This window comes from Chrysochloris asiatica, unplaced genomic scaffold (genome assembly GCF_000296735.1).
Source record: "Chrysochloris asiatica unplaced genomic scaffold, ChrAsi1.0 scaffold00055, whole genome shotgun sequence".
Classification (NCBI taxonomy): Eukaryota; Metazoa; Chordata; class Mammalia; order Afrosoricida; family Chrysochloridae; genus Chrysochloris; species Chrysochloris asiatica.
Genome location: NW_006408573.1, coordinates 17,565,644 through 17,589,792, shown reverse-complemented (window position 1 = coordinate 17,589,792; position 24,149 = coordinate 17,565,644). Strand labels below are relative to the sequence as shown.

The 24,149-nt window shown below is 50.3% G+C and overlaps 1 protein-coding gene across 1 annotated transcript in view; it reads right to left on the bottom strand.

Annotated features, from left to right (window-relative positions):
- The window catches only part of CDH5 (cadherin 5, type 2 (vascular endothelium)), a 49,775-nt gene extending 25,899 nt beyond the window's left edge, over positions 1–23,876 (bottom strand). Inside the window, exons 1-7 of the mRNA XM_006863632.1 lie at positions 23,781–23,876; positions 21,009–21,154; positions 18,464–18,519; positions 18,088–18,181; positions 17,933–18,016; positions 17,522–17,672; positions 6,444–6,662 (exon numbers count right to left, since the gene is read on the bottom strand). Coding sequence (XP_006863694.1) covers positions 6,444–6,662; positions 17,522–17,672; positions 17,933–18,016; positions 18,088–18,181; positions 18,464–18,519; positions 21,009–21,154; positions 23,781–23,876 — 846 coding nt within the window. The remainder of the gene's footprint in view (positions 1–6,443; positions 6,663–17,521; positions 17,673–17,932; positions 18,017–18,087; positions 18,182–18,463; positions 18,520–21,008; positions 21,155–23,780) is intronic.
- Positions 23,877–24,149: the final 273 nt, after the last annotated feature.

The following is a 24,149-nucleotide window of genomic DNA, read 5'->3' as shown; positions in this document are numbered from 1 at the left end:
AGAATGTGCCCTTTGGTGGTTTAAATTATTATATGTGCCTGAGTGTTTAAAAAGAAAAAGCTAACATGAATAGAGAGAAATATTATTAACTGATGGTACATGGAGGGGATTATAATCATTGTAATGAAACAAAGTATATGATTTATTGAAAGTAAAACTGATGATCTGTCCTGTAAACTTTCACTAAATTCACAAAAAAACCTTAAAAACCAAACCAAACCTAACCATGGCACCCTTTTTCTTTGTAACACATATTATCATTGGTGGTGGCTGTGTGCCGTGGAGTCAGTTTTGACTCAGAGAGACCTTGTCTAGGGTTTCTGAGGCTGCAAATCATTATGGGAGCAGAAAGCCTCTTCTTTCTCCCATGGAGTGACTGGTGGTTTTGAACTGCTGGCCTTGTGGTTAGTGGCCCGATTCGTAACCACTGTGCTACCAGAGCTCTTTAACACATACTATTACTATTGCGTTATTTGGAAAATAATGTATGTTAAGCAACTTGTACAGAAGAGGTTCTAAATAAATGCTATTCTTATTAATGCAAGACTACAAGTTAAAGGATATTAGAAGGTTAAAACTGCTGAACATTCATTCCATGAGTAGAATCTTAGAATCAGAAAGCATGAGGATCGTAGTGGTTAAGTGGTAGAATTTTCTCCTTCCACTTGATTTTCTTCTTCTGGAAGCTCATTAGACAGCATAAGAGATGACTATACACATGGTCTTTGCCAGATGGAATACATAGAAATCAAATTGACTACATCTGAGGAAAGAGATGATGGAAAAGCTCCATATCATCAATGAAAACAAGGCCAGGGGCAGATTGTGGAACAGACCATCAATTGCTTATATGCAAATTCAAACTAAAGCTGAAGAAAATGAAAACAAGTCCACGAGAGCCAAAATATGACCTTGAATATATCCTACCTGAATTTAGAGATCATTTGAAGAACAGATTTGATACATCAAACACTTAAGACCGAAGACCAGAAGAGTTGTGGGATGACATCAAGCACATAATACAGGCAGAAAGCAAAAAGTCATTGAGAAGACAAGAAAGAAGGAAAAGATCAAAGTGGATGTTAGAAGAGACACTGAATCTTGCTTTCCAGCGTAGAGATGCTAAAGCAAATGGAATAAATGAGGAGGTACAAGAGCTGAACAGAAAATTTCAAAGATCAGTTTGAGAAGATAAAGCCAAATATTACAACAAAATGTGCAAAGCTCTGGAGTCAGAAAACCAAAAAGGAAGAACATGCTCAGCATTTCTCAGGCTGGGAGAACCGAAGAAAAAATTCAAGCTGGACTTTTGTTATTGAAGGATTCTCTGAGCAAATTATTGAATGATGCAGAAAAGCATCAAAAGAAGATGGAAGGGATACACAGACTCACTGTATCAAAAGGAAATGGTTGATGTTCAGCCATTTCAAAAGGTAGCATATGATCAAGAGCTAATGATACTGAAGGAAGAAGTCCAAGGTGCACTGAAGGAATTGGCAAAGAACAAGGCACCAGGAATTGATAGAATCAAAATTGAAATCTTTCAAGAAAGTGAGGCATCATAGAAGGCACTCACTCATCTATGCCCACAAATTTGGAAGACAACTATCTGGCCAACTGATTGGAACAGATCCATATTTGTGCCCATCCCAAAGAGTGGTGACGCAACAGAATGCAGAAATCATCGGACAATATCTTTGCTATCCCATGCAAGTAAAGGTTTACTAAAAGTAATAACAGAAACGGCTACAAATATACATTGACAGAGCACTTCCAGAGGTTTAAGCCGGATTCAGAAGAGGCTGTCGAGTGAGGGATATCATTGCTGATGTCTGATGGATCTTGGCTGATAGCAGAGAATACCAGAAAGATGTTTACTTGTGCTTTATTGACTACACAAAAGCTTTCAATTGTGTGGCTCATGACAAGCTATGGACAACATTGTGAAGTATGAGTATTCCGGAACACTTAATTGTGCTCATGAGGAATCTGTACATGGACCAAGAGGCAGTTATTCAAACAGAGCATGGGAACACTGAATGGTTTAAAATTTGGAAAGGTGAGTGACAGGGTTGTATTCTTTCACCAAACTTATTCAACTTGTATGCTGAGCAAATAATCTGAGAAGCTGGGTTCTATGAAGAAAAACGTGGCATCAGGATTGGAGGAAGACTCATTAACAACCTGTGATATACAGATGATACAACCTTGCTTGCTGAAAATGAAGAAGGTTTAAAATATTTAGTGGTGCAGATCAAAGAGCACAGCCTTCAGTATGGATTGCATCTCATTGCAAAGAAAACAAAAATCCTCACCACTGGACCAGTGAACAACATTCTTATCAACTGAGAAACGATTGAACTTTTCAAGGACTTCATTCTTCTTGGATCAACTATCAACACTCACGGAAGCAGCAGTCAAGAAATCAAACGATGTATTGCATTAGGCAAATCTGCTGCACAAGACCATTTTAAAGTGTTGAAGAGCAAAGATGCCAGCTTGAGGACTAAGGTGCACCTGACCCAAGCCATGGTATTTTCAATAACCTCATATACATTCGAAAGCTGGACAGTGAATAAGGAAGATCATAGAAGAATTGATGCATTTGAGTTATGGTGTTGGAGAAGAATTTTGAAAGTGCCATGGGCTGCCAAAAGAACCAACTGATCTGTGTTGGAAGAAGTGCAGCCAGAGTGCTCCTTGGAGGCCAGGATGGCCAGACTTCGTCTCTCATACTTTGGGCATATTGTCAGGAGGGACCAGTTTCTGGAGAAGGATATCATGTTTGGTAAGGAGGAGAGAAAGAGGAAGACCCCCAGCGAGATGGATTGGCCAAGTGGCAGCATCAGTGGGCTCAAGCATGGCAATAATTGTGAGCTTGGCCCAGGATTGGACAGTGTTTCTTTCTGCTGTGCATAAGGTCGCTGTGAGTCGGTAGTGACTCAATGGCACCTAACAACAACAACAAACTTGATTTTCAGCCAGTGTACCTTGAGTGCAGCCATCAACCACCTGCGAGTGGAGGATGGGGTATTGGTATCAGGCTGAACAGGACTCAGTGGGGTTCCCACCCTGAGACAGACTGAGAAGGGCCTGGTGGCCTACACACACTCTTCACATACCAACTATCTCCTTATATGACATTTTGCATTGACAACAATAGCAAATTTTGCATTGATAACAATAGCAAACAATCTACCCGACTATTTTGCACATTAATGATGTACATCTGGCAGTAACAAGATCAAGGTGTGAAGTAAGAGTAACATAGACTGTCATGGTTAATGACAGTCATGGTTAAACCATTGGCCAGGCCATGGTTTGTAGTGGTTTGGCATTTCTGTAATGTTGTAAGTTGGCAGTTATATAATGATGTAACTCGGCAGTTATGTAATGTTGCAGTCATCTGCATTTCGTGATCTGGTGTGGTTATCCTCATTTTTGCTTAATGCTGATTTTAATATAATGACCTGGTCTTTGGAACCCAACCATGTTCTTAAGTGATGAGTGGATGTACTTCCAGCCAGTGAAAACGCTATCGATGACAGTGGTCTGATCCTGCAGCTGATTAAAGGGATCAAAAGGCCAGGCAACTTTCATTCTGTTGTGCATGGGATAGCCATAGTCAGATGCTGGCTTGATGGCAGTTAACAAGAAGAAGAAGATAATAGTATATCATACACATAAAATACGCTCATAGAATGTTAGAATGCCTGAATAATACAATTCCACAACACTAGATTGGATGCTTGCTAGCTGCCAGGCTCCCACTCAGGCACAGGGGACAGAGAAGCACAGATCCCATTCCTGCTTTTAGGGCCTATGTTTGAAGTCTCCGAGACCGAGACTGAGAAAGGGCAGCATTAGAGCAAGGCATCTGACGAGGATCCATTAGAGAGACTGGAGGAGAACCTGGAGAGAGTGGGGTCTCAAGAGAGAAGAGGATGCTTCAAGCAGGGTGTGCACAAATCCCAGGTCTAGAAAGTGTCCTGGGATTTAGTAGCATCACCATGACTGGCACCCTCAATGATGTGGGAACCACAATGTGGTGAGAAATCCGGTGACTGAGTGTAGAGACGAGTCTAGAAGGTGAGGAAGTGGATCCTGGGAGTGAGGGCCCCTTGTGAGATGGTGGGAGAGGAGCAGCAGCTGGAGGTGGCCAAGCTCCCTGGAGCAGGACTGTGTAGGGGGGGTGGTCTTGAGGAGGTCCCAAGACTCAGTGGTCAGGATGGATGGGAGGCCAGAAGGGAGTGAGTTGGGCGCTGAGCCTGTGGCCCTAGGAGGTGGTGGAAACCTGGGAGGAGAAACAGATTGAAGTCATGTGTGGCACTTTTCCAGCTTGGTTCTGGGTGGGCAGGTGCCTTCAGACCTGAGTGGACAGGGATGGTGAAGGGGAGGTGACTGCTTAGATCTGCTTTATTGGCATTCTGCATAAGATTTCATTTGATTGTAAGTTTCTGCTCTCCTTCCTGCCAGCTTTTTAAATTTATATCACTGTAATCAGATATGGCATGTTAATGCTAAAAGCACAATGACCTATGTTTGTAGGTTTGGAAGCCCGCTCAGGCCAGCTCCCATTGTCCATCCAGGGCTGTAAACAAAGGCTCAGGGCTCTGGCCTCAATAAACAGGGACTTCCTACCCTCACATTCCAGCCTCAGGATCTGGAAGTGGTCCTTGCAGCCCTGTCCTTGCCTCTGCCAGGCATCGCTGTGCCTTCCCAGGGTGGGGACTGCCTGTGGTTCTTCTCCCCCCACCTGGCCTCACATCGGTTACCAAGAGAATACTGCTGGTGGGTGACAGATGGCAGGCCTTCTTGAGGCTTCCTGTCAGGGCTGTGAATGATGTCAATGGGTCTCTCTGACTCACCGTGGAGTTTCCCTGGGGCTGGTCATTCTTGACAGAGGCTGAGTCATGGCACAGAATGCCAAAGGTGCCACCTTTCCTCTGTGACAGAGTTCTTATTCGTGTCAGGAGTCAGGAGTCCTTGGTTCTCCTATGGCTCTGTCCTGGCCTCACTATGTGACTCTGGGCAAGTGTCTTTCTCTTTCTGGGCCTGAGTTTCCAAATGACCTTGCTAAAGGGCTTAAATTTCCCAGTCATTCCTGGGAGCAGCAGTCAGCTGACTCTGGATGGAACTATGAGTGGAGATTCCCCAGATGGCTCTTCCTTCCATGGGTTTCTTGTGCTTAAACACGACTAGACCCTCCCGTCAAGGATCCCCCATCACCACCAGCTCTTTGGGGAATTATCTAATGTGTGCTTGCCCCTCTAGACCAAGGTGGTCAAACTATTTGTGTAAAGGACCAGATAGTAAACTTGGCAAGCCATAGGTTCATATCACAGCTACTCAATTCTGCCATTTCAGTACAAAAGCAGCCCTAGAAAATTTATTAATGAATGGGTATTTGTGGTGTAGTGAATTATCTACTGTCTCTTCTAACCATGGTCTGTAATTCCCACCAAACTACATTTCTGTCCTGCTGGGTCTGGGTAAGAGAAGGTGGGAGAGGATATGATAGGATGACCTCCCTCAAGTGGAAGCTGTGGATGTTAGTGGAGTTCATTGTCATAGTAAATACTTGACACTCTAGCATGGGTATGAAATGAACCACCTCAGAAGCAGGAGCAGGGGAATTTCACTACCATCAAAGAAGAAGAGCCAGGGGGGCAGTATGTCCTTTGGGCCCTGAGGTCCCTGCTCATTAAACCTGCTCGACCTAAGGACACCACTGTCTCCATCATCACCATCACTGTCATTATTACCACCCCTGCTACCACCACTCCTCCCAGTACTGCCCCCACTGCCTCCATGATCACCGTCACAGTCATGATCATCACCTCTGTGGCCACCCTCACACCTCCCATCACCAGCACCATCACCACCGTCTCCATGAGCACCGTCACTGTCATGATCATCACCCCATGACCACTGTCACTACCACCATCACCATTACTACCTCCATGATCACCATCACTGTCATCATTACCCCATGACCACCATCACTACCACCATCACCATCATCACCATCACCACTACTACCACCACTACTTCACTGCCGTCACCATCACCATCACCATTGTCACTATATGCTTCCCCTTCACCATTATTACCACCACCCCCTTCTCCTTCACTAGGACTATCACCACTTCCACCACCACCATGACCACCATCACTACACTGGCGACTACCATCAACATCGACACCACCACTACTGCCGCCACCATCACCACTTCCTTCCCCTTTCTTATCACAACCACTGTCCCCCTCTCCACACCTGCCATCTTTACCATCTCACCCACTATGGCCATGATCCCACAGCCTTCATCCCCACTCCAGCACCATGATATCCCTCACCATCTTTACCATTATTATCACCATGGCCTTCCTCACTATGGGCTAGGTGTAGGGGGCCTCTTGTGCTCTTGGGGCTTGAGCCTTACCTTGCCCACATAATGGGGGAGTGGGGCAGTTTTCTCTTCAGCAATATGCATCTGGTTCCAAATCCAGTCTCTCTTCTGGCGCTGGTGGGAGGGCAGCTTGCTGGGCATGTCTAGCTGGGCAACATCTGTGGTTCCTATAGATGTTGCCAACAGACCTAGGCAGATGCCCAATGCGATGAACACCATCCTGAGTGTCTGCATCTTCCCAGAGGGACAGATCTGGGAGAGAGGAGAGGCACCATCAGAGAATGGTTTTTGCTGCCCTAGGGTGTGGATGGTGCCCAGCAAGAACCAAAATTCCTTCATCTGTTCACTCTTTCATCCTTTCCTCTCTGCTCATGCCAGTGGGCCCAGACCCTGCTCTTCCCCAAGCAGCTCCCAGTCTGGAGCAGGGCAAGATGGATGCAGAGACAACTCCGACTTAGGTGCTGTCACCTGCACTGAGCTGGAAAGCAGCATGGTGGGGATGATTCTGATGCTGAGCGGCTCTCAAAGCCCTGTGCCGTGGGTCTCAGGTATCCCCATTTTACAGATGAGAGAAGCATGGCACAGAGAGGTGACGTACACACTGAAGTATGCGTTAGGGCTGCAAATGACGTCTGTCTGACTTCAGAGGCGAATGTTTGTAGAGCGCTTAGTGTTTGGCTGACACTGAGTCAAGCACTTTCCATCTGTTTTCTCGTTGTATCTACTCAGTAGCCCTGAAGGTGGGTACCCATTGAACTCTCAGTTTATAGATGAGCTCAGGACCAGAGACATTTAGTAATGTTCCTGAGATCTCCCAGCCTGTAAGGAGAAAAGCCAGGATTTGAACCCCAAGTTCCTGATCTTTTTTTCCTACTGCTTTCCCTTGCCTTAGCAGTTGCCATGGGGTGGGACTTAAAAGGCTCTCTTTGAACACAAAGGCCCCCTCTAGGCAGCCTGAAAGCCCCTGCGGTGGATGTCTACACTCAGAGGGTCAGACCCTCACCCCCGAATCATACAAGTGGTCAGTTTAGGAGCTGTCACAGGATAGGGGTGGCCTGGGCAGGCATTCACGATGGTGACCAGCATGCTGAGCATCTTCCCAGGAGGGATGGGGCAAATGAGTGAGAGTCTGGGTTCACACGACGAGCTTCATAATTTTCAGTGCCCGGGGCAAAACGAAAGCACATTATTACACCCAGAACAGAGACAATTGAGCATTCAACCAAGTGTGGGGCTCTTCTACTTACAGGACCTTGTGGAGCTGAACAGATCGTGTGCCCTTGGAGCTAACCCTAGGGACTTGGGATTAGTCTGGACCAGGAGCTGGGCTCCTTCAGTGACCAGGGCCAGTGTTACCCTGAATTCTAGAACCAGGGCTTTTCCCCACTGCTCCACAGGGTCTGGAGGCCAGGGCGTTGGCCATTGCTGTGCCCTCTCAGCCTTGACCCTGCTAGCCCCTGTGTCACTGACCTGTGGCTCCTGGGATGGTGCAGGGGAAGAAGGCAGGTATGTGGGAGCGGGACCCAGGGCTTGTGCCTGCAGAGGCCCGGAGCTCACTGGGTGCGGATGGGGCCTCCTCCTCCAGCCATCCCTACCCACCCAGGCTTGTGGAGGAGGCTGGGTTTCTGTACATCACAGGATTTCTAAACTCTGGTAACATTTCCCCCAAATCACTGGCGCCAGTAACTGCACTGGATCCGCTGACCTTAGCACCCAGGCCCCAGTGCTCTGGACTGACCTCTGTCTCAGGGGGAAGTGGGGACCCAGAGGTGGATGGGAAAGAAACGTTCCAGCAGGCCCCCAGAATGAAAGTGGTATGGGCCTCAGTTTCCTCGGTCATAAATGAGGGATCCAATTGGGAAATAGCAGGAGCCTTTTGAGGTAGGATGTAGGAAAGACAGGGCCAGGCAGTGGACAAAGGCTTGAAGTAGGGAGTGGGTGGGGCATCGAGAGTCCTGGTCAGGAAGCTGCTCCTGACTCAGGGGAGGTAGTAAGCATGACTTCTGCGCTCGCCTCACTGTGCCCAGGCCCTGGGTGTCATTTCCTTTTTTTCCTGGAAAGGAAATCCAAGTCTGGGCTCTTTCTTCCTCTCTCAAGTGAACAACAACAAAAAGGCAAACAGAAGTGAAAATGAGAAAGAAGAGGGGAGAGTTTTCAGGCCGAATGTTGAGCGCTTACTATACAGGTACCAGGGTATAGCAGTGAGTGGGCCGCAGACAGGACCCTGCCCTCAGGGAGCATGTACTCTCCTGAGAACAATAGAAAGATAAATGGACAAGGAGAAGCATCAGCTAGTGATCTGAGATGTTCAGGTGTCTGAGAGACTGAGGGAGCAGCTGGCTGATGCTGTGAGGGGGGCGAAGGCCTCATTGAGGAGATGACATTTAAGTCAACATCTGAGTGGCATGATGTATCAACCTTAAGGATGCCAGGGGAAGGGAGGGCATTCTGTTACAGAAGGACCAGCAAGTACAAAGGCCCTGAGGTGGAAAAACGGCTGAATTTGAAGAAACAAAAGGAGTCTCCTGGGTCAGATGGAAATGAGCGAGGGCGAGTGGGGTACAGGAAGACCATGTTAGTAAGGTGGACTGAATGATGCCCCACTCCCTGCCCCAAATACCAAAGGAGCTCTGGTAGTGTAGAGGTTACAGGTCGGGCTGCTAACCTCAAGGTCAGCAGTTTGAAACTACCAGAGGTTCCATGGGAGAAAGATGTGGCTTTCTGCTCCCATAAAGATTTACAGCCTCGGAAACTCTATACAGGGTCATTGTGAGTGGGAACTAACTCCCCGGCACATCACTACCACCACCTCAAATGGCATGTCCTAATCCTTATAATCTGTAACTTGTTGTTTTTGTTGTTAAATGCCGTCGAGTTGGTTCCGACCCATAGCGACCCTGTATAGGGTTTCCGAGGCTGTAAATCTTTACGGGAACAGAAAGCCTCATCTTTCTCCTGCGGAGCAGCTGGTAGTCTCGAACTGCTGACCCTAAGGTTCGCAGCCCGATTCGTAATCACTACGCTGTGTTATTAAGTGCTGTTAAATCAGTTCCAACTCAGCGATCTTGTATAGGGTTTCTGAGGCTGTAAATCTTTGTGGGAGCAGAAAACCTCATCTTTCTCCCATGGAGCGACTGGTGGGCTCAAACTGCTGACCTTGTGTTCACAGGCCAGTGCTTACCCTCTGTTGTTGCTGTTGTTGTGTGCTGTGGAGTCGGTTCTGACTCATAGCGACCCTGTACAGGGTTTCCAAGGCTGTAAATCTTTACGGGAGCAGAAAGCCTCATCTTTCTCCTGTGGAACTGCTGGCAGTTTTGAACTGCAGGTCTTGTGGTTCACATCCCGATTCATAACCACTATGTTACCAGAGTTCCTTACCCTCTAGAGCCACCTTAATGGGAAAAGGAATATTGTACACGTGATTAAGGCTCTTGTGATGGGAAGATTGCCCTGGTTTATCAGGGTGGGCCCAGTGTCATTCCAAGGCTCCTTTTAGAGGAGGGGTGGTCAGTCAGAGAAAAGGAGATGTGTGGACAGAAGCAGAGGTCAGCACGTTGTTCACATTCATGTACAACAGTAACAGACCTGCCTTTCAGATATACTTTCTTACTGACCTCCCACATGATTCCCGGGAGGTAGAAACTACCATCCCCACTGCACAGATGAAGAAACAGGCCCAGAGACTCATAAGTAGTGGATTTGGAACCCTTAGCCAGATCTATCGCCTCAAAATTTGGGATTCTTCTCCACCCAGCCTTTGCAGGCCCTTTCCACATCTTTTTGCCTTTTGGGTTAGAAACTTGGCTGCTAAAATAGGGTTGGCCAGAAATGGTTTTTGTTGACAATCATTGCTCCTCCTGCGCATGGAGAGGATGGAGGGGCAGTTGGGTCTGACAGGATCTGCTGTTACCTGAGGGGTGAGAGAATGTCCTTTGGCTGAAGACTGTGGAAGAACTGGTGCATTTGAGTTCTGGTGTTGGAGGAGAATATTAAAAATGCCATGCATGGGCTGCCAGAAGAACCAATAAATCTGTGTTGGAAGAAGAGCAGGCAGATTGCTCCTTGGAGGCCAGGATGGCCAGACTTGTTCTCTCATACTTCAGACATATTATCAGGAGGGACCAGTCCCGGGAGAAGCACATCATGCCTGGTAAAGTGGAGGGTCAGTGAAGAAGAGGAAGACCCCCAAGGAGATGGCCTGACACAGTGGCAGCAGCACTGGGCTCAAGCATTACAAGAGTTGTGAGGATGATGCAGGCAGTGTTTCGTTTTCTTGTGCACATGGTTGTATGAGTTAGAACTGACACCATGGCATCTAACAGCAACAACAACATCAAGCAGTCTGTGGGGGCATGGTCAGAGCCACAGCTGGCTAGCACTTACTGCTGCCGATTTCCTTGAAACTCAGTCATGTGTCTTGGTTGCTTTTGGGTGGATGTGGGCACCACAGAGCCCAGAGGGACTGAGGATTTTGCCAGTGATGGCTGTGCCCACATCCCTCCAGTAGAGCCGCCTGGGAACTTGCCTGACAGCAGTGGGGAGCCAAGGGATCACACTGAGCAGTACCAATGGGCATGTAGGGCTTGCCAAGCCCAGGGGTCTGCCCACGTGCCTGTCACTCAAGATCCAGGTTGATGCCCCTCTCCTTGAGACCACGTGAGAGGTCTTTGGGACCAGCTCAGATGGACTTGGGAGAAGGAAGACAAGGCTCTCTGTGCCTTCGGTCAGCCTGGGTTGGTCCTGGGGGCTCTAAATCAGAAGGCAGAGTTAGTGGCCCTAAGCTCCTAGTAAGTGGCATGGGAGCCAGGATAAGGGTTAGGGAGTCCCTGAGAACCCTAAGACAGTGGGGTTTACCCCTGCCAGATGGGAGGTCAGGAGCTTGGAGAGCTCCCAGTATTGGGGCTGTGTGTTCATAGGGGGATCACAACCTGGAAGCTAGGCGAGGGTGAAAGTTAAGGGGTTGCTGCAAAGGCTGAGCCAACAGATCATCCTGGGAGCAGAGCTGGTGCTCCGAGCCCATGTCTGCTCCTTCCCAGTTACCTGTGAGGCTCAGTGGGGCTTGGTGAGCAGCCCAGCCCCACTAGGCTTAGCACACTTCTCATTCTCTTCTCTTCCTGAAAATGCTACTCATCTTCCATGTCACCATCTCTCTTAACGATCTGGGATCATGCAGTCACTCAACTGATCTTGAGTGTACCCTGGTGGCACAACGGTTAAGTGCTCAGCTGCTAACCTAAATTAAAAGCTGGCAGCTCATACTCATTCAGTGACATCATGGGAGAAAGATCTAGAAATCTGCTTTCCTTAAGATGACAGCCAAGAAAATCTCTGAGGCAGGTCTACATGTCACGGGTCTCTGTGGCACACAACAACGACTGTGTGCTAGACACTGAACTACAAAGGATGAGCAAACACCGACTCCACCCCCACGGTGGAGTTGGATGTTAATCATGTGATCAAATGTTGTTGTTGTCTGCCGTTGATTTGATGCCAACAGAACGAATGCTGCCCAGTCTGTGCTAGCTCCAGGATTGGTAGTGGAGTGGGTATAGGAGCTATAACACAGAGTGTAGGAGAGGAGAGGACTCTGATTGGTCGGCTCTTCTTGCCTGTCTTGATGACCCACTATTTATAAGTTCCCATCAGCACTTAAATACTGAAGTTGCCAAAGACTTTATTTTGCTTGGATCAACCATCAGCACTTCTGGAAGCAGCAGTCAAGAAATCAAGCAACATGTTGCATTAGGCAAATCTGAGGCACAAGACCTTTTTAACGCGTTCAAGAGCAAAGATGTCAGTTTGAGGACTAAGGTAGGCCTGACCCAAGCCATAGTATTTTCAGTAACCTCATATGTAGGTGAGAGTTGAACAGTGAATAAGGAAGAGTGCAGAAGAACTGATATATTTGAGTTATGCTGTTGGAGAAGAATATTAAAAGTACCATGGACTGACAAAAGAACAAACTAATCTTTGTTGGAAGAAGTACAGCCAGAATGCTCCTTTTCAGAAGCCAGGATGGCCAGATTTCATCTGTCATACTTCGGACTTATTATCAGGAGGGACCAGTCCTGTAGAAGGACATCATGAGGGTCAGAGAAAAATGGGAAGACTCCCAAGAAGCTAGATTGGCCCAGTGGCAGCAGCAATGGGCTCTGGCATAGTAATAATGATTGTTAGCTTGGCTCAGGGCTGGGCAGTGTTTCGTTTTGTTGTGCGCAGGGTCGCTATGAGTCAGTACCAACTCAGCGGCACCTAATAACAACAACAATCTGCACTGGACTGCTAACTGCAAGGTCGGCAGTTCAAACTCACCAGCCGCTCCTTGGGAACCCTATACGGGGTCGCTATGAGTCAGAACCCACTCAACGTTACTTAACAACAACCACAAAATCTGTTTCTGGCTTTTGATCTTGAAGGACTGAAAGATCTGCTCGGCTCTGTCCCTCTGGATGTCAGTGTTCGGAGGAGAGGCTGGGAACCTAGAGGGGAAATAAAGTGGAGGGAGCCGAGAGCTGCTTCTTTTGAGGAACCCCTGGCTTTGTAGTTAGTAGACCCTAGGAAGCCTGACCCATGTCCTGACCGCTGAGCTACTCCTACTTGGCTCAACCAGAGCCCTGCTCAGCCCCTGGGCTTCAGGGTCAAATATAAATTCTAAGTGTTGTTGAACAGGTTGAAGGCCCCTGAAAAGTACAGAGGAAGTTTCTAGATCAGGAATACCATCTCCTCAGACCACACAGACACTTTCCTTTCAACAGGCTTCCATGAGCACACACCTCTCGACAGACCCATGCCAACTCCCACCGAGTCGCCTTCTCAGGCTTGCTCCCTCAGTCCTTCACTGCCCAGCACCAACCTTGAGCTGAGATCTGGCAGATGAGCCGTCCTTCAGGAAAAGCCTCAGAGGGTGCCTGGACAGAATGCTCTGTCCCAGCCCATCCTCCTGCTGGCTCTGGACTCCAGCCCAGAGGCCTCAGGTCAGGATGAGGGGCGGTTGGTGGGAGGAGCGGATGGCTCAGAGCACACAGGAGGGGAACCTGCAGGTGGGTGCAGCACAAGCTTTGGTCCAGCTTCTTGGGTGGCTCTGGGCGGTTCTCCCCACTGGCCACCCACCCCCACAAGCTCAGCTTCAGTTCAGTCCGAGGGCTGGCTCCAGTTATCCCTAAACTCTTTGTTGTTGTTACGTGCTGTCTAGCCAGTTCTAACTCATAGCAACCCTGTATAGGATTTTTGAGGAGTGACTGGTTTGCTTGAATCTCTGACTCGTGGTTAGCAGTCCAGTCTTTATCCTACAGCGCCCCACCAGGACTGCTATGTTGTTGTTGTTGTCGTTAAGTGCTGTTGAGTCAGTTCTGACCCACAGTGATCCTGTATAGGGTTTCCAAGGAGCCGCTGGTGAGCCTGAACTGCTGACCTTGCACTTCAAACTGACTTTGCAGTCCAGAGCATTAATCCACAGCGCCACACCAGGACTGCTTTAGAGAAATGGTCTGCCATGAGCTCTAAATTGATGACAGGGGTCTTGGCAGACAGAGACCTGGACAGATGAAGGGTGAGGCCCTGGCAGGCAGAGGATGGGGGTGTTGGGGGTGTGGTTGAGTAGTGTGAGCACCCCTTGGTATTTTCTCCTGGTTGGTTGGGCCCTGGGCCGTGCTCCTGAGGGCTCCAGGCCTCCGCTCCTCTCCTGAGACTTCTGCCAGCAGCCTCCCCATGTGGATTCCTCTTAGGACTGCCCCCTGTTGACCACTCCTCCCTGGCTCCCAAGTCTGGAGTGAAGCGCACCTCCTGAGCTGGCATTCAGGGCCCAGCACAGTCCCACTCTCCCCTATATCCTTGCCCCTTCCAGTCTCCAGGAAAGAGAGAACTTTCTGGAGTGCAGAGTGATTCTCCTCTTAAGAGCTTTTTGCACAGGTGGTTCCTTCTCTTTGGAGCACCCTTCCTGGTTGTATGCCCTGGGTGTTTCTGAATAAACTATGTCCCAGAGGAGTTTCAGTGGCTGTGGTCTTCAGAGTAGATCAGCAGGCTGGTTATTCCAGAGTGCCACCAGGTTAGAAATTGAGCACCTAACCATTTGCACCAGGGACTCTGGGAAGATGTTTACTTCTTTTCCCTTCCTAGGATACCTTCTCTATGAGGTCTTCTGACCAACTCTGGCCCCAGCACAGGCTCTGCCTTCTTTCTGCTTGGTGCGTCCCCCAGGACAGCTGGGTCTTGGTCAGATCTCTACTCTGTCCCAGCAGCCAGCTGCATAAACTCCAGGCCCCAACTTGCCTGTCAAGCCTGGCTGGGTCTCGAGTTCTGGTTTTGCCACTGCCTCTCGCCTGATTTAAGCATACATCTGTATATTAGCTTTGGAGGGTCAGAGGAGGTCCAGTCATTCTAACTCACAGAAGTTCCTCTAATGGCCCATCGTGTTATAGGACACATTGCCGTTTGTATTGGGACCTATTGGGAGCAATGAGATGATCTTTCTTTAGGGCTCTCAGTGAACATGCATGTACCCCTATGCAGGGAATCTTTGAAGGGAAGGCTGGCCAAACAGAGCTCATGGGTTACCAGTCACCCTGTCTCACCTGTGGCAGACATCAGTCACAGTGTTTGTCCCCACTGGACTTGAGCTCAGTTCCTGAATCTTTCTCAGTACTGCCTTTGAGGCCAACACTATCAATCCACCTGTAGTTTGAAACAAATTTGAGCTGGGCATCTCTGGATCCAGGGGGTCATCCAGTCTGTTTCCCTGCCTCAAGGAGAGAGAGTCTATCCCAGCCTCCTCTGGGGCTTCCTAACTTTGAGTCTGTGCTGAGGAGCCTACTTGGCTGCTATGCTTTCTACAGGATGGTGGGGTATGTGTGTGTGTGTGTGTGTGTGTGGTGAAGGGGACAGCAGATCTGCTTACTTATTAGCTTCATTACTCATTAGACTGTGGGTTCATCCCTTGCCTTTTCTGAGCCCTGGATGCTCCGTCTGTAATGACATCTGAGGATGTATGGAGATCACGGGTGGGAAGCCAGGCCTGCAGTAGGTCCTTAGTATGTGTGTGGGTGTGTTCCCCCTCCCTCCATATCCCTACCCTCTGCAGTCCGGAAGCTGGGAGCTCCACTGGACGACTCACATGCAGCACGTTTCCTGGTTCTGCCCTGGGCCCACCTTCTCCCCTCCATTCCTTCCACAAGGAAATCTCATTCACCGCCTGCCTGACTGGCCTGCCCTCTGCCCTCCCATGGGCCTGCTTCCTCCTCTTCCTAGTATTTGCACCTGCTGGGTCTGCTGGTAGCACTGGGCTGTAAACCACAAAGTCAGCAGTTCAAACCCACCAGCTGCTCCTCGGAAACACTACATAGGGTTGATATGAGTCAGAATTGAATATGACAGCACCTCAAAACAAGAAGGAGGCCCCAGACAGTCTAGTGGCTCTGAATGGTCTTAGGTACAGTTGCCCTACAGAGATGGGAAGACTAAGGCTCAGAGAACCCAGGGACTCCTGCTATTCCTCCAGGAAGCCTTCAGTGATTTCACCCTCAGCATGAGCTTGGACCTGAGTCAGGACAGGTCTTAACAATGTCCACCCACAGACAGAAGGAGCGTTGGTGGCTCTGTCAGAGAAGCTCTGGGCTGTTAACCACAAGATTGGATGTTCAAACCTACCAGCCTCACCACAGGAAATAGATGAGACTTTCTGCTCCAGTAAAGATTTTCAGTCTTGGAAAGCCTATGAGTCAGAACTGACTGGGCAGCACCTAACAACAACTCGAGCCAGAAGCTGGGCTCCGGAGTGCAGGGCCTGTCTGCTAGAACATTCCCTCCTCAGGAGCTTCAGACTCCTGGCTGACCCTGTGCCTGAGGCCTACACTGTCAGGGTCACCTCTCCTGCTGCCTTCTCTCAGAGCTTCACTGTGAGCTGAGTGGGAAGGACGGACTGGACCTTACTCGCCTACTGCTTCCACATCATTCTGGCCAGGAGACCTTGGACTGGCTACTCTTGGCCTCAGTTGTTCCTCTGTCAAATGGGAATTCCTGTTGTATCTCTAGGACTGCCTAGGGACTGTAGAGAGGTGCTGGGTATAGTAGGGGTGGGTTTATGCAGGTGAGGGGTCTGAGAGTTTTCCGGGGCGGGTGCCCACTGTGCCACTGCGTGTCTCCAAGGCAGCAGCAGAGCTGTGAGTCATTGTGTGGCCCCTCTGGTTTCCTGCCTTCATGTCCGGCCCTTGTTCAGGAGCACAATTGCAGGCAGGCAGTTTAACCCCTTCCAGGCCAGTAGACTGTCCCAGCTCCTGGGGACTCAGCAGCTCCTTGGACCCTCAGGTCATCTGCTGCCGGTGGGCTGGACAAGGCTTCCCATGCCTTAAGTGGGAGCAAAGCCTCTGTGCTGGCAATCCCAGCCCTCCTGCCCACCTGCTGCCCCTGAGGTAAGAACCCTCCGGCCCACCAGCCCACCCAGATCCTCAGAATCCTGTCTGCCACCACATGGGATAGAGGTCCTGCCCTCCCACCTCTGCTCAGGTGTCTGGCAGTGTTCCCTGAAGCTATAGCTGACTCAGCATCCTCTCACTTCCCCAGCTCCCTCTCACCTGCAGGGGTCCCTGACCTAAACCCTCATGAGCTTCACAGGTCAGCCCTGGGGTAGCAAGTAAATCAGCCGTGTTCCTCAAGGACCCCGTGCTTGGAGCTATTCCTGGTACCTGATGTGAACACACCAAGCTCCTCCCTTAAAGGACCCACAAGAAGACTGCTTCCTCCATTCCACAGACAAGAAGACCAAGATCAGAAGTCCCTGGGGCTTGGGCTTTGGGGTAGACAGTTCTGGTTCTGACCCCCACACTAGCTTTTACAAAATCCCTTCAAATCTCAGTTCTCGTAACTGTGAAGCAGAGAAAGGTCATCTCCACCTCATGCTGTTGGTCACAGTCAAAGAAGGAGCCCCATTGTCTGAGAACCTGTTAGGGGCCTATCTCCAGCTCTCAATTAACAGCAAAAATAGCTGCTGTCCCTTTCATTCAGCCAAGCAAAGTCAGGTTTCCATTGATAGATACTTTCCCAAGATCACACAGGGAACGAATAAGAGATTTGAATCCAGGATGATGGCTCCCAACCGAGTTCTATCCCACACCACCTGCCCTCAAAGTCAGCCAGGGGGCTGCCAATGTCTGGGTGCTGGCGGGGGGAGATTGGGCCTTCTTTTCCTGACCAAAGCTCTGTGGCACATAGCCCCCATGGGGCAGGGAGAGGCAGGAATTCCATAGGAGGATCAGCCTCAGCATGCCTACCCTGAAAGTGGGAAACTTTGGGTGATGGAGGGGGGCTGAGGCTTAATCCTCTGCTTTCTGGTCTCATTTCCCTCCATCCCAACACAGAATTGAGCTGGGCCTGGGGCTGGTCTCAGGCTTCCGTGAGTCCCTTAAATGGAGGAAGAGGTGCCGAGGGAGTATTCTCTGCCTCTGGTGCGCTGGGCAACTCAGGAAGAATCTTGCCCTCTCTGGGTTCATACTGAGCTCGAAAGTCTATTTGTGGGAGAGCTGAGCCCTTACCTTCTCACTGTGCCCAAGAGCCGCTGTTTGTGTCCTTCTCCACCTGCTCTGAGCAGGCTGAGGCCCAGGCTGCCCTCCAGGAACCTGAAGCGTCCATTCTATAGATGGGGAAATCGAGGGCCCTTCCATCTTGGGGTGTGGGGACCTTTGCTCACCGTGCCTGGGGGCTGAGGGTCTCCTCTGTTCCGTCAGGCCTTCTGTCCAGGGCTAAGTGTGGTGTGGAGCTCCAGGCAGTTCGGCCCACTGCCTCTGCGGGGAGAGGGGAGCCACACCCAGTCAGTAAGCAAGGGAGGCCTGGCCACCACCCCTTCAGGTCTTCCAGCTGGCCCCGGCCCACTTTCCCCCAGGATGGTTTCCTGTTTTTGTTCCTTTGTGGGGGCTGGACTGGCTGTAGATAGGCAGGTCCCATGGTGGGCGGCTGCCTCACTCAGCTGGGACATCCGCATGGAGGTCTAGTTCTGGACCCAGCCTGGAAAGCTGAACTCGGACCCCCGACTCCAGAACTCAGCCTGGAGCCCTTTAGCCTGGTACCTCTGAGGGCCTGATCCATGGGGGCCCCTGGGCTGTGCCATTTTCTGTCATCCTCACTGTAAGGGTGAATGAAGATGCTATTATCCCCATTTAACTGCCCAGGACACTGAGATTCAGAAAGTTGAAGGCATTGATTCACCTAGCAAAGGAGCCCTGGTTAAGTGCTCCGTTGCTAACCAAACATTGATGATTCTCACCTTCTAGTGGTTTTTGTGGAAGAAAGATCAGCTTCTGTAAGGATTACTGTCAAGAACAACACTATGGGGCAGTTCACCCTGTCAAAGGGATTGCTTATAGTTGGAATCTACTCGATGGCACACAACAAGAACAATTCCCTTCAAGTAGCAAAGTCAGCAATCTAACCTGGGTCTGATTGGCCCTTGTGGCCCTGTGTCACTTTGGGGCTCTTGGGGCATGCTGACAGACAATGGGAAGCTTCAGAGACCTCAGGAATGGGTGGACAGAGAGCACGGAGAGGGAGGAGAGATGGGAAACAGCCATTCTTGTGGGTGTGGGGTGGGTTCCATCTCGTTCTGGGGGTTGGTTGGGTTTCTGAATATGGACAGGGATCTAGGTGGTCTGCCTGAGCCTCATTTTCCACATCTGTAAAGTGGGGACGATCATAGCCTCAACCACACAAGAGTAAATGAAGGGCTTGGAAGATAAATGAAAGGTGGGGCCAGAACCATGAGAGTCAAGAGGCCGGAGAGGGTGCTCAGCGTCTGGTCCTCAGAAAGTCACCTGGTGGTGGTCATGTGCCGTAGAGTCAGTTCCTACTCCTAGTGACCCTGTATAGGGTTTCCGAGGTTGTAAATCTTTATGGGAGCAGGAAGCCTCCTCTTTCTCCCACGGAGTGACTGGTTGATTTGAACTGCTGACTTTACAGTTAGCACCCCAATTCGTGACCACTTGCTATTAGGGCTTTTTCATGGGCATCACCTGAGGAGCATTAGAAAACCAGAGATGGCGCTTTCTGCCATCTTTCCGTGTTGCTGTCATGGTGAGCATGAACGCCCTGAGTGAGGAGAGAGGCAAATGCCAGGTTCTTAAGTGTCTGGTCTCTGAACCAGATGTGAGGTGAATTTGAAGTTATGAATGATCACAGGAAAAATCTTGTAGGCAGGGGAAACAGGTGAGCCACCCTGGATTTGATGTGCACCTCAGCTAGAAAAGTGACAGAAGTCATGTCCTTTGGTTCCAATATACTGACGTCAACTGGCATCATGGACCTTGGTGAAGCAAGACGGAAATACACAGGGTCGGAAATCCTGGGATTCTTTTGTATGGATGCAATACCTGCAAACAAATGAAATGCCTCAATGGAAAAACACAAAACAACAAAATCTGCAGCTACCTGCGGTCCCTCCCAGATCAACAAATTTGGAATCTCCCAGTGCAGAGCCTGGGAATCTGTCCTTTAGTCTGTTGCCCCTGATTTTCCGTGGATGAATGGTTGGGAAGCCCATTGTAGGTGTACCTTGGAGATATGGCAGGTTTGGTTCTAGATCAACATAATAAAGTGAGTCTTATGAACTTTTTGGTTTCCCAGTTCATATGAAAGTTATGCTTACACTGTTCTGGATTCTACTAAACATACAGCAGAGGCATGAATTGAGCACACACTGGTGGAGGAACAATGATGACATACTTGTTCAATTCAGGGTTGCCACAAATCTTCAATTTGTAAAAAGCACAATATCTGAGAAACACAGTAAAATGAGGTAGGCCTGTATCCAGCAAACAGAGACCCTGGAAAGGGAAGGCCTGGGAGGTGGAGAATGGGGTAGAGGGATAGATTTTGTGTGTGTGTGTCGGGGGGAGCAGGGCAGATAAGATTTCTGTGTTTGGTCATGTCAGATTTGAGATGCCCTTTAGACATACACGTGAGGGCATCCAGTTGTGCCTGAGCCAGCCTAGTGTGAATTTTGGAAGCCACTAGCTAAAGGCTGCCCCCTGAGGCCATAGCAGTGGTTGAGTGGGTGGTCAGAGAGGCCTCCAGCCCTCACACAGTAGATCTGTTGAATCTACTATGTGAGGAAGGAAGGAAAACAGGAGAGGGCCGGGCCATGGGGTCCGAGTGAGAACAGTGATCGTGGTCAGCTCTGGCCAGTGGAGGGCTGAACCTCCACCACTGGCTTTGGAAGAGGCCATACTGACTTTGACCAGAGCAGTCTGAATGGAAAGAGTGAGTGAGTGTGGGGCCTGAGGCCGTAGAGATGATAACTCCTTCCCAAGTCTTTCAGGGCAAGGGCACAGAGACATGGGACAGTTTGACATGACTTGGTCTGTAAGTGGATGGTCATGGTGGCGTGTTTGTGTGTTGCGGGAGTATCCAGCCACAGGAAGTTGGATGATGCTGGAGAGAGAATGGGACCTTTGAACAGCAGGGGTTGAGTGGATGCAGCACATCCAGGTATAGCTGAAGGAATAAACAAACATCAGTTCAGTGCTTCCATCAGCAGGGTTAACCAACTCTGCCTTTTCCCGCCTGGAGCCGGCATGGTCACAGAGAACCAGGATAAACCACTACTCTATTCACCATTACCTGAGGTCCTGGGTGCTCAGTGTCGCTTCCTGCTGGGCCTCACACTCTGCTGGTGGCACATGGGGATAGGCCTTGCTTGCCACCCTCTGTCCATTCTCTTTCTTCTCCCGGTCTGTGGGGAAGTTGACCCAGCCCTTGGCTGTCAGCTGTTAGTGAGGGCATGGCCAGTCAGGTTCATGCCCCAGGGCCCTGGGGGCAGGGGACCTGGTCACTGTGGCTGAGGTAGTCCATGAGGGAAGGCTAGTGCTCCCTCAGGACCACTGGAGATCCCAGGCCGGATTTCTGGTCCTGCATAGCCCCTGCCCCAACTCCTCTGGAGGCCAAGGAGGTAAGGGATGTAAGGGAGGGCACACGGTCAGGAAGTGCCAGGAGCAGAGCAGGCCAGTTTGAGGCCAGCAGGAAACGGGATGGTCTGCAAGACCTGATTAGCAGCTGGAGGAGGAAGCAACAATGTGGACTCTATGTGTATGTATGTGTGTGTGTGTGTGTGTGTGTGTGTGTGTGTGTGTGTGCAGAGGATGGATACCCAGCCCGTCTGTACCAGGACACAAGCTGACTGGGGACAGAGCTCTCCTTGGGGAGGGCCAGGCTTGGAAGTTGGCAGACCCAGGTTCAGATCCTACTGTGGTCCATCGCTGGCTGTGTGACTTGGGGCAGCTGATTTAACCTCTCTTGAGCCTCTTTTCTTACCTGTGAAATGTGTTATCAGTTCATACTTTGCAGGCCTGTTGAAACAGTGACAGTCACAACAAATGTTTATCAAGTGGGCTGTGGTCAGGCTGGAGGGAGGCCACAGGCTGGGGATCCACGGGCCACCATCGCTAAGGACATTGCCTTGGAGGTGGCAGGCCGAGGAGCTGAGGGCAGGAAGGACCTAGGTTGAGACGGGACTGAATTCCCGGACAGTGAGAACAATGCGCAGGGCCCTGGGAGGGAGGGAGGGAGTCGGCTGAGCACTTGTCCAGATGTTCCTCACCTTCCTCTCCCAGCATCCTGGGAAGGCCCCGGGGCCACGGGGCTGAGGACTGAGCCCTGCAGGGCTGGAGGGACCCGAGGAGGGGCAGGTGTGGGGTTAAGAGGGGGGTCCTGTGGTTACATGCTGGGGCACATCCTGCCTTCGCCACTTACAATCCAGCTGATCCCAGACATGCCATGTAACCCTCGGTGCCTTAGTTTCTCCTTGTGTAAAATGGGGGTGATTACAATACCTTCCTCTTGGGAATGCTGAATGGCGTGACTGGGAAGCTGAACTTAAAGTGTATGGAACTGTCTCTGTTTTCTAGTCCATGTTGGCCAGGACAGTGATGTTACAGAGAGATTGATGGTGGGGCACATGTGAGGGGGAGAGCCTGGGTGTGGCAATGTGTGTGTAAGAACACATGACGTATTCAAGACATGAAAGTCACCCATGGATGTGACTGTGTGTGTAGTGCTTACGGGTACAGGAAGGATTGGGGGAGAGTAACCAGGACCAAAGGGATCGTTTGTCCCCAGTTTCACCTAGTGGCCAGCACCCCCAAGGTCCCCCTCCCTGTCTGTAGGGCAGGAGTCTGGCAAGAGCCTGGCCCTGAGCCTGAGGAAGCCGGGGCTTCCTGTCTCCAGGCCCCACATTCCTTGCATCCTGTTAAAGTGTCCTAGGGAACAATGGGTGAGAGCCTTGGCCATCTGTGGGGCAGGAAGGTGGGTCAGGAGCCACTCTGTCTTGCTCTCAATGGGGCAAACACATGGGCTCCAGCATTAGCCCTGGGCTCAGCACTGCGGCTGCAGGACCAACAACACCAGGTGAGCCCAGAATGGCTGCCTCCCCTTTGTCTGGGTCCCTGGGCTCTAGTTTCTTGGATTCTCTACTCAGAGACCACCTGTGGCCAGGCCCCTCAGCACACATTGCCCCCTTGGCTTGAGGTGGGCTTTCTGGGTAAAGTCCAGCTAGTGGAGAAGAATCTGAACTGGCTGAGGGAACAAGATTGCCCAAGGAGAACCCAAGGCAGATTGACTGGAACCCATCACTCAGGCTGGTGGGGTTGTTGGGGGTACCCCAGGCTCACCTACCCACCAAGCCTCTGAGAATCAGGAGGAAAACAAGAGGCTCTGACCCACCCAAATATACACCCTCCCCAGTCCCTGTGCTACAGCTCCCTTCTCGTGGGGGCTTGGCAGTCTGTTGACACTTACTTTACGCACAGGTCTGATGAGCCGTCCTCTAGGGTCAAAGGCTGTGAGCTAGGAGCCCTGTGTTCTGGTCTGCTACTGCCTACTAGTCAGCACTTCTGGTCTTCCTTTCTCATCTGTGACATGATGGGACGCTTCTCACCTAGCCTGGGAGGGGCCCATGAGAAACACATCTCAAAATGCTTTGTATACTCCAAAGCCCACCTCCTTCCACCTGCACCTCCATCATTAAGCCCAGCGGAGACCAAACACAACAACAGAAAAGGAGAGTAGTGGAAGAAGGCGCAGGGCCCCAGGATGGGTAGCCATGTGAGCCGAGGTAGGGGAATGGCAGGGACAGAGAAGCGTGGAGGCAATCAATACTGTGGGAATGCCTCTCTCTGGGAAGTCAACCTACTTGAGCAGGGAACTAGGGGTTCCTTGAACCTCTTTAGTCTGTGAGGAGTCAGTCTTCAGCTGTTGGGGGTGTTCTTGTACTTCCCTTCTGAATCCATGTATGAGTACCTGCTGTCCTCTGAGGTTTCTTCAACTGAGAACAGGCTCTATCAGGCCTTTTTGTGGAGAATTTTCCTTTTGCCTTTCAGAGGGGCTGGGGTCACTCACGAAACACATGGTGGCCCTTGGCAGGAATAAGGGGTTCAAGAGGCTGGGTTCTCGAAGCTGCTCTTTAGGAAAGTATATGATGCGCGATGTCGCCATCTAGTGGCCACTAGTGAGACTTGACAAGGGTCGCTAGGACTCAGAATGTCAAACTACCAGCCGCTCCGCGGGAGAAAGATGAGGCTTTCTACTCCCGTAAAGATTTACACCCTTGGAAACCCTGTACAGGGTCGCTATGGGTCGGAACCGACTCGATGGCACTTCAACAACAACAAGGGATGAATGTGGAAACACCCATTCAATTGCTTGTTGTTAAGTGCCATCGAGTCAGTTCTGACTCATAGCAACCCTGTATAGGGTTTCTAAGGAACA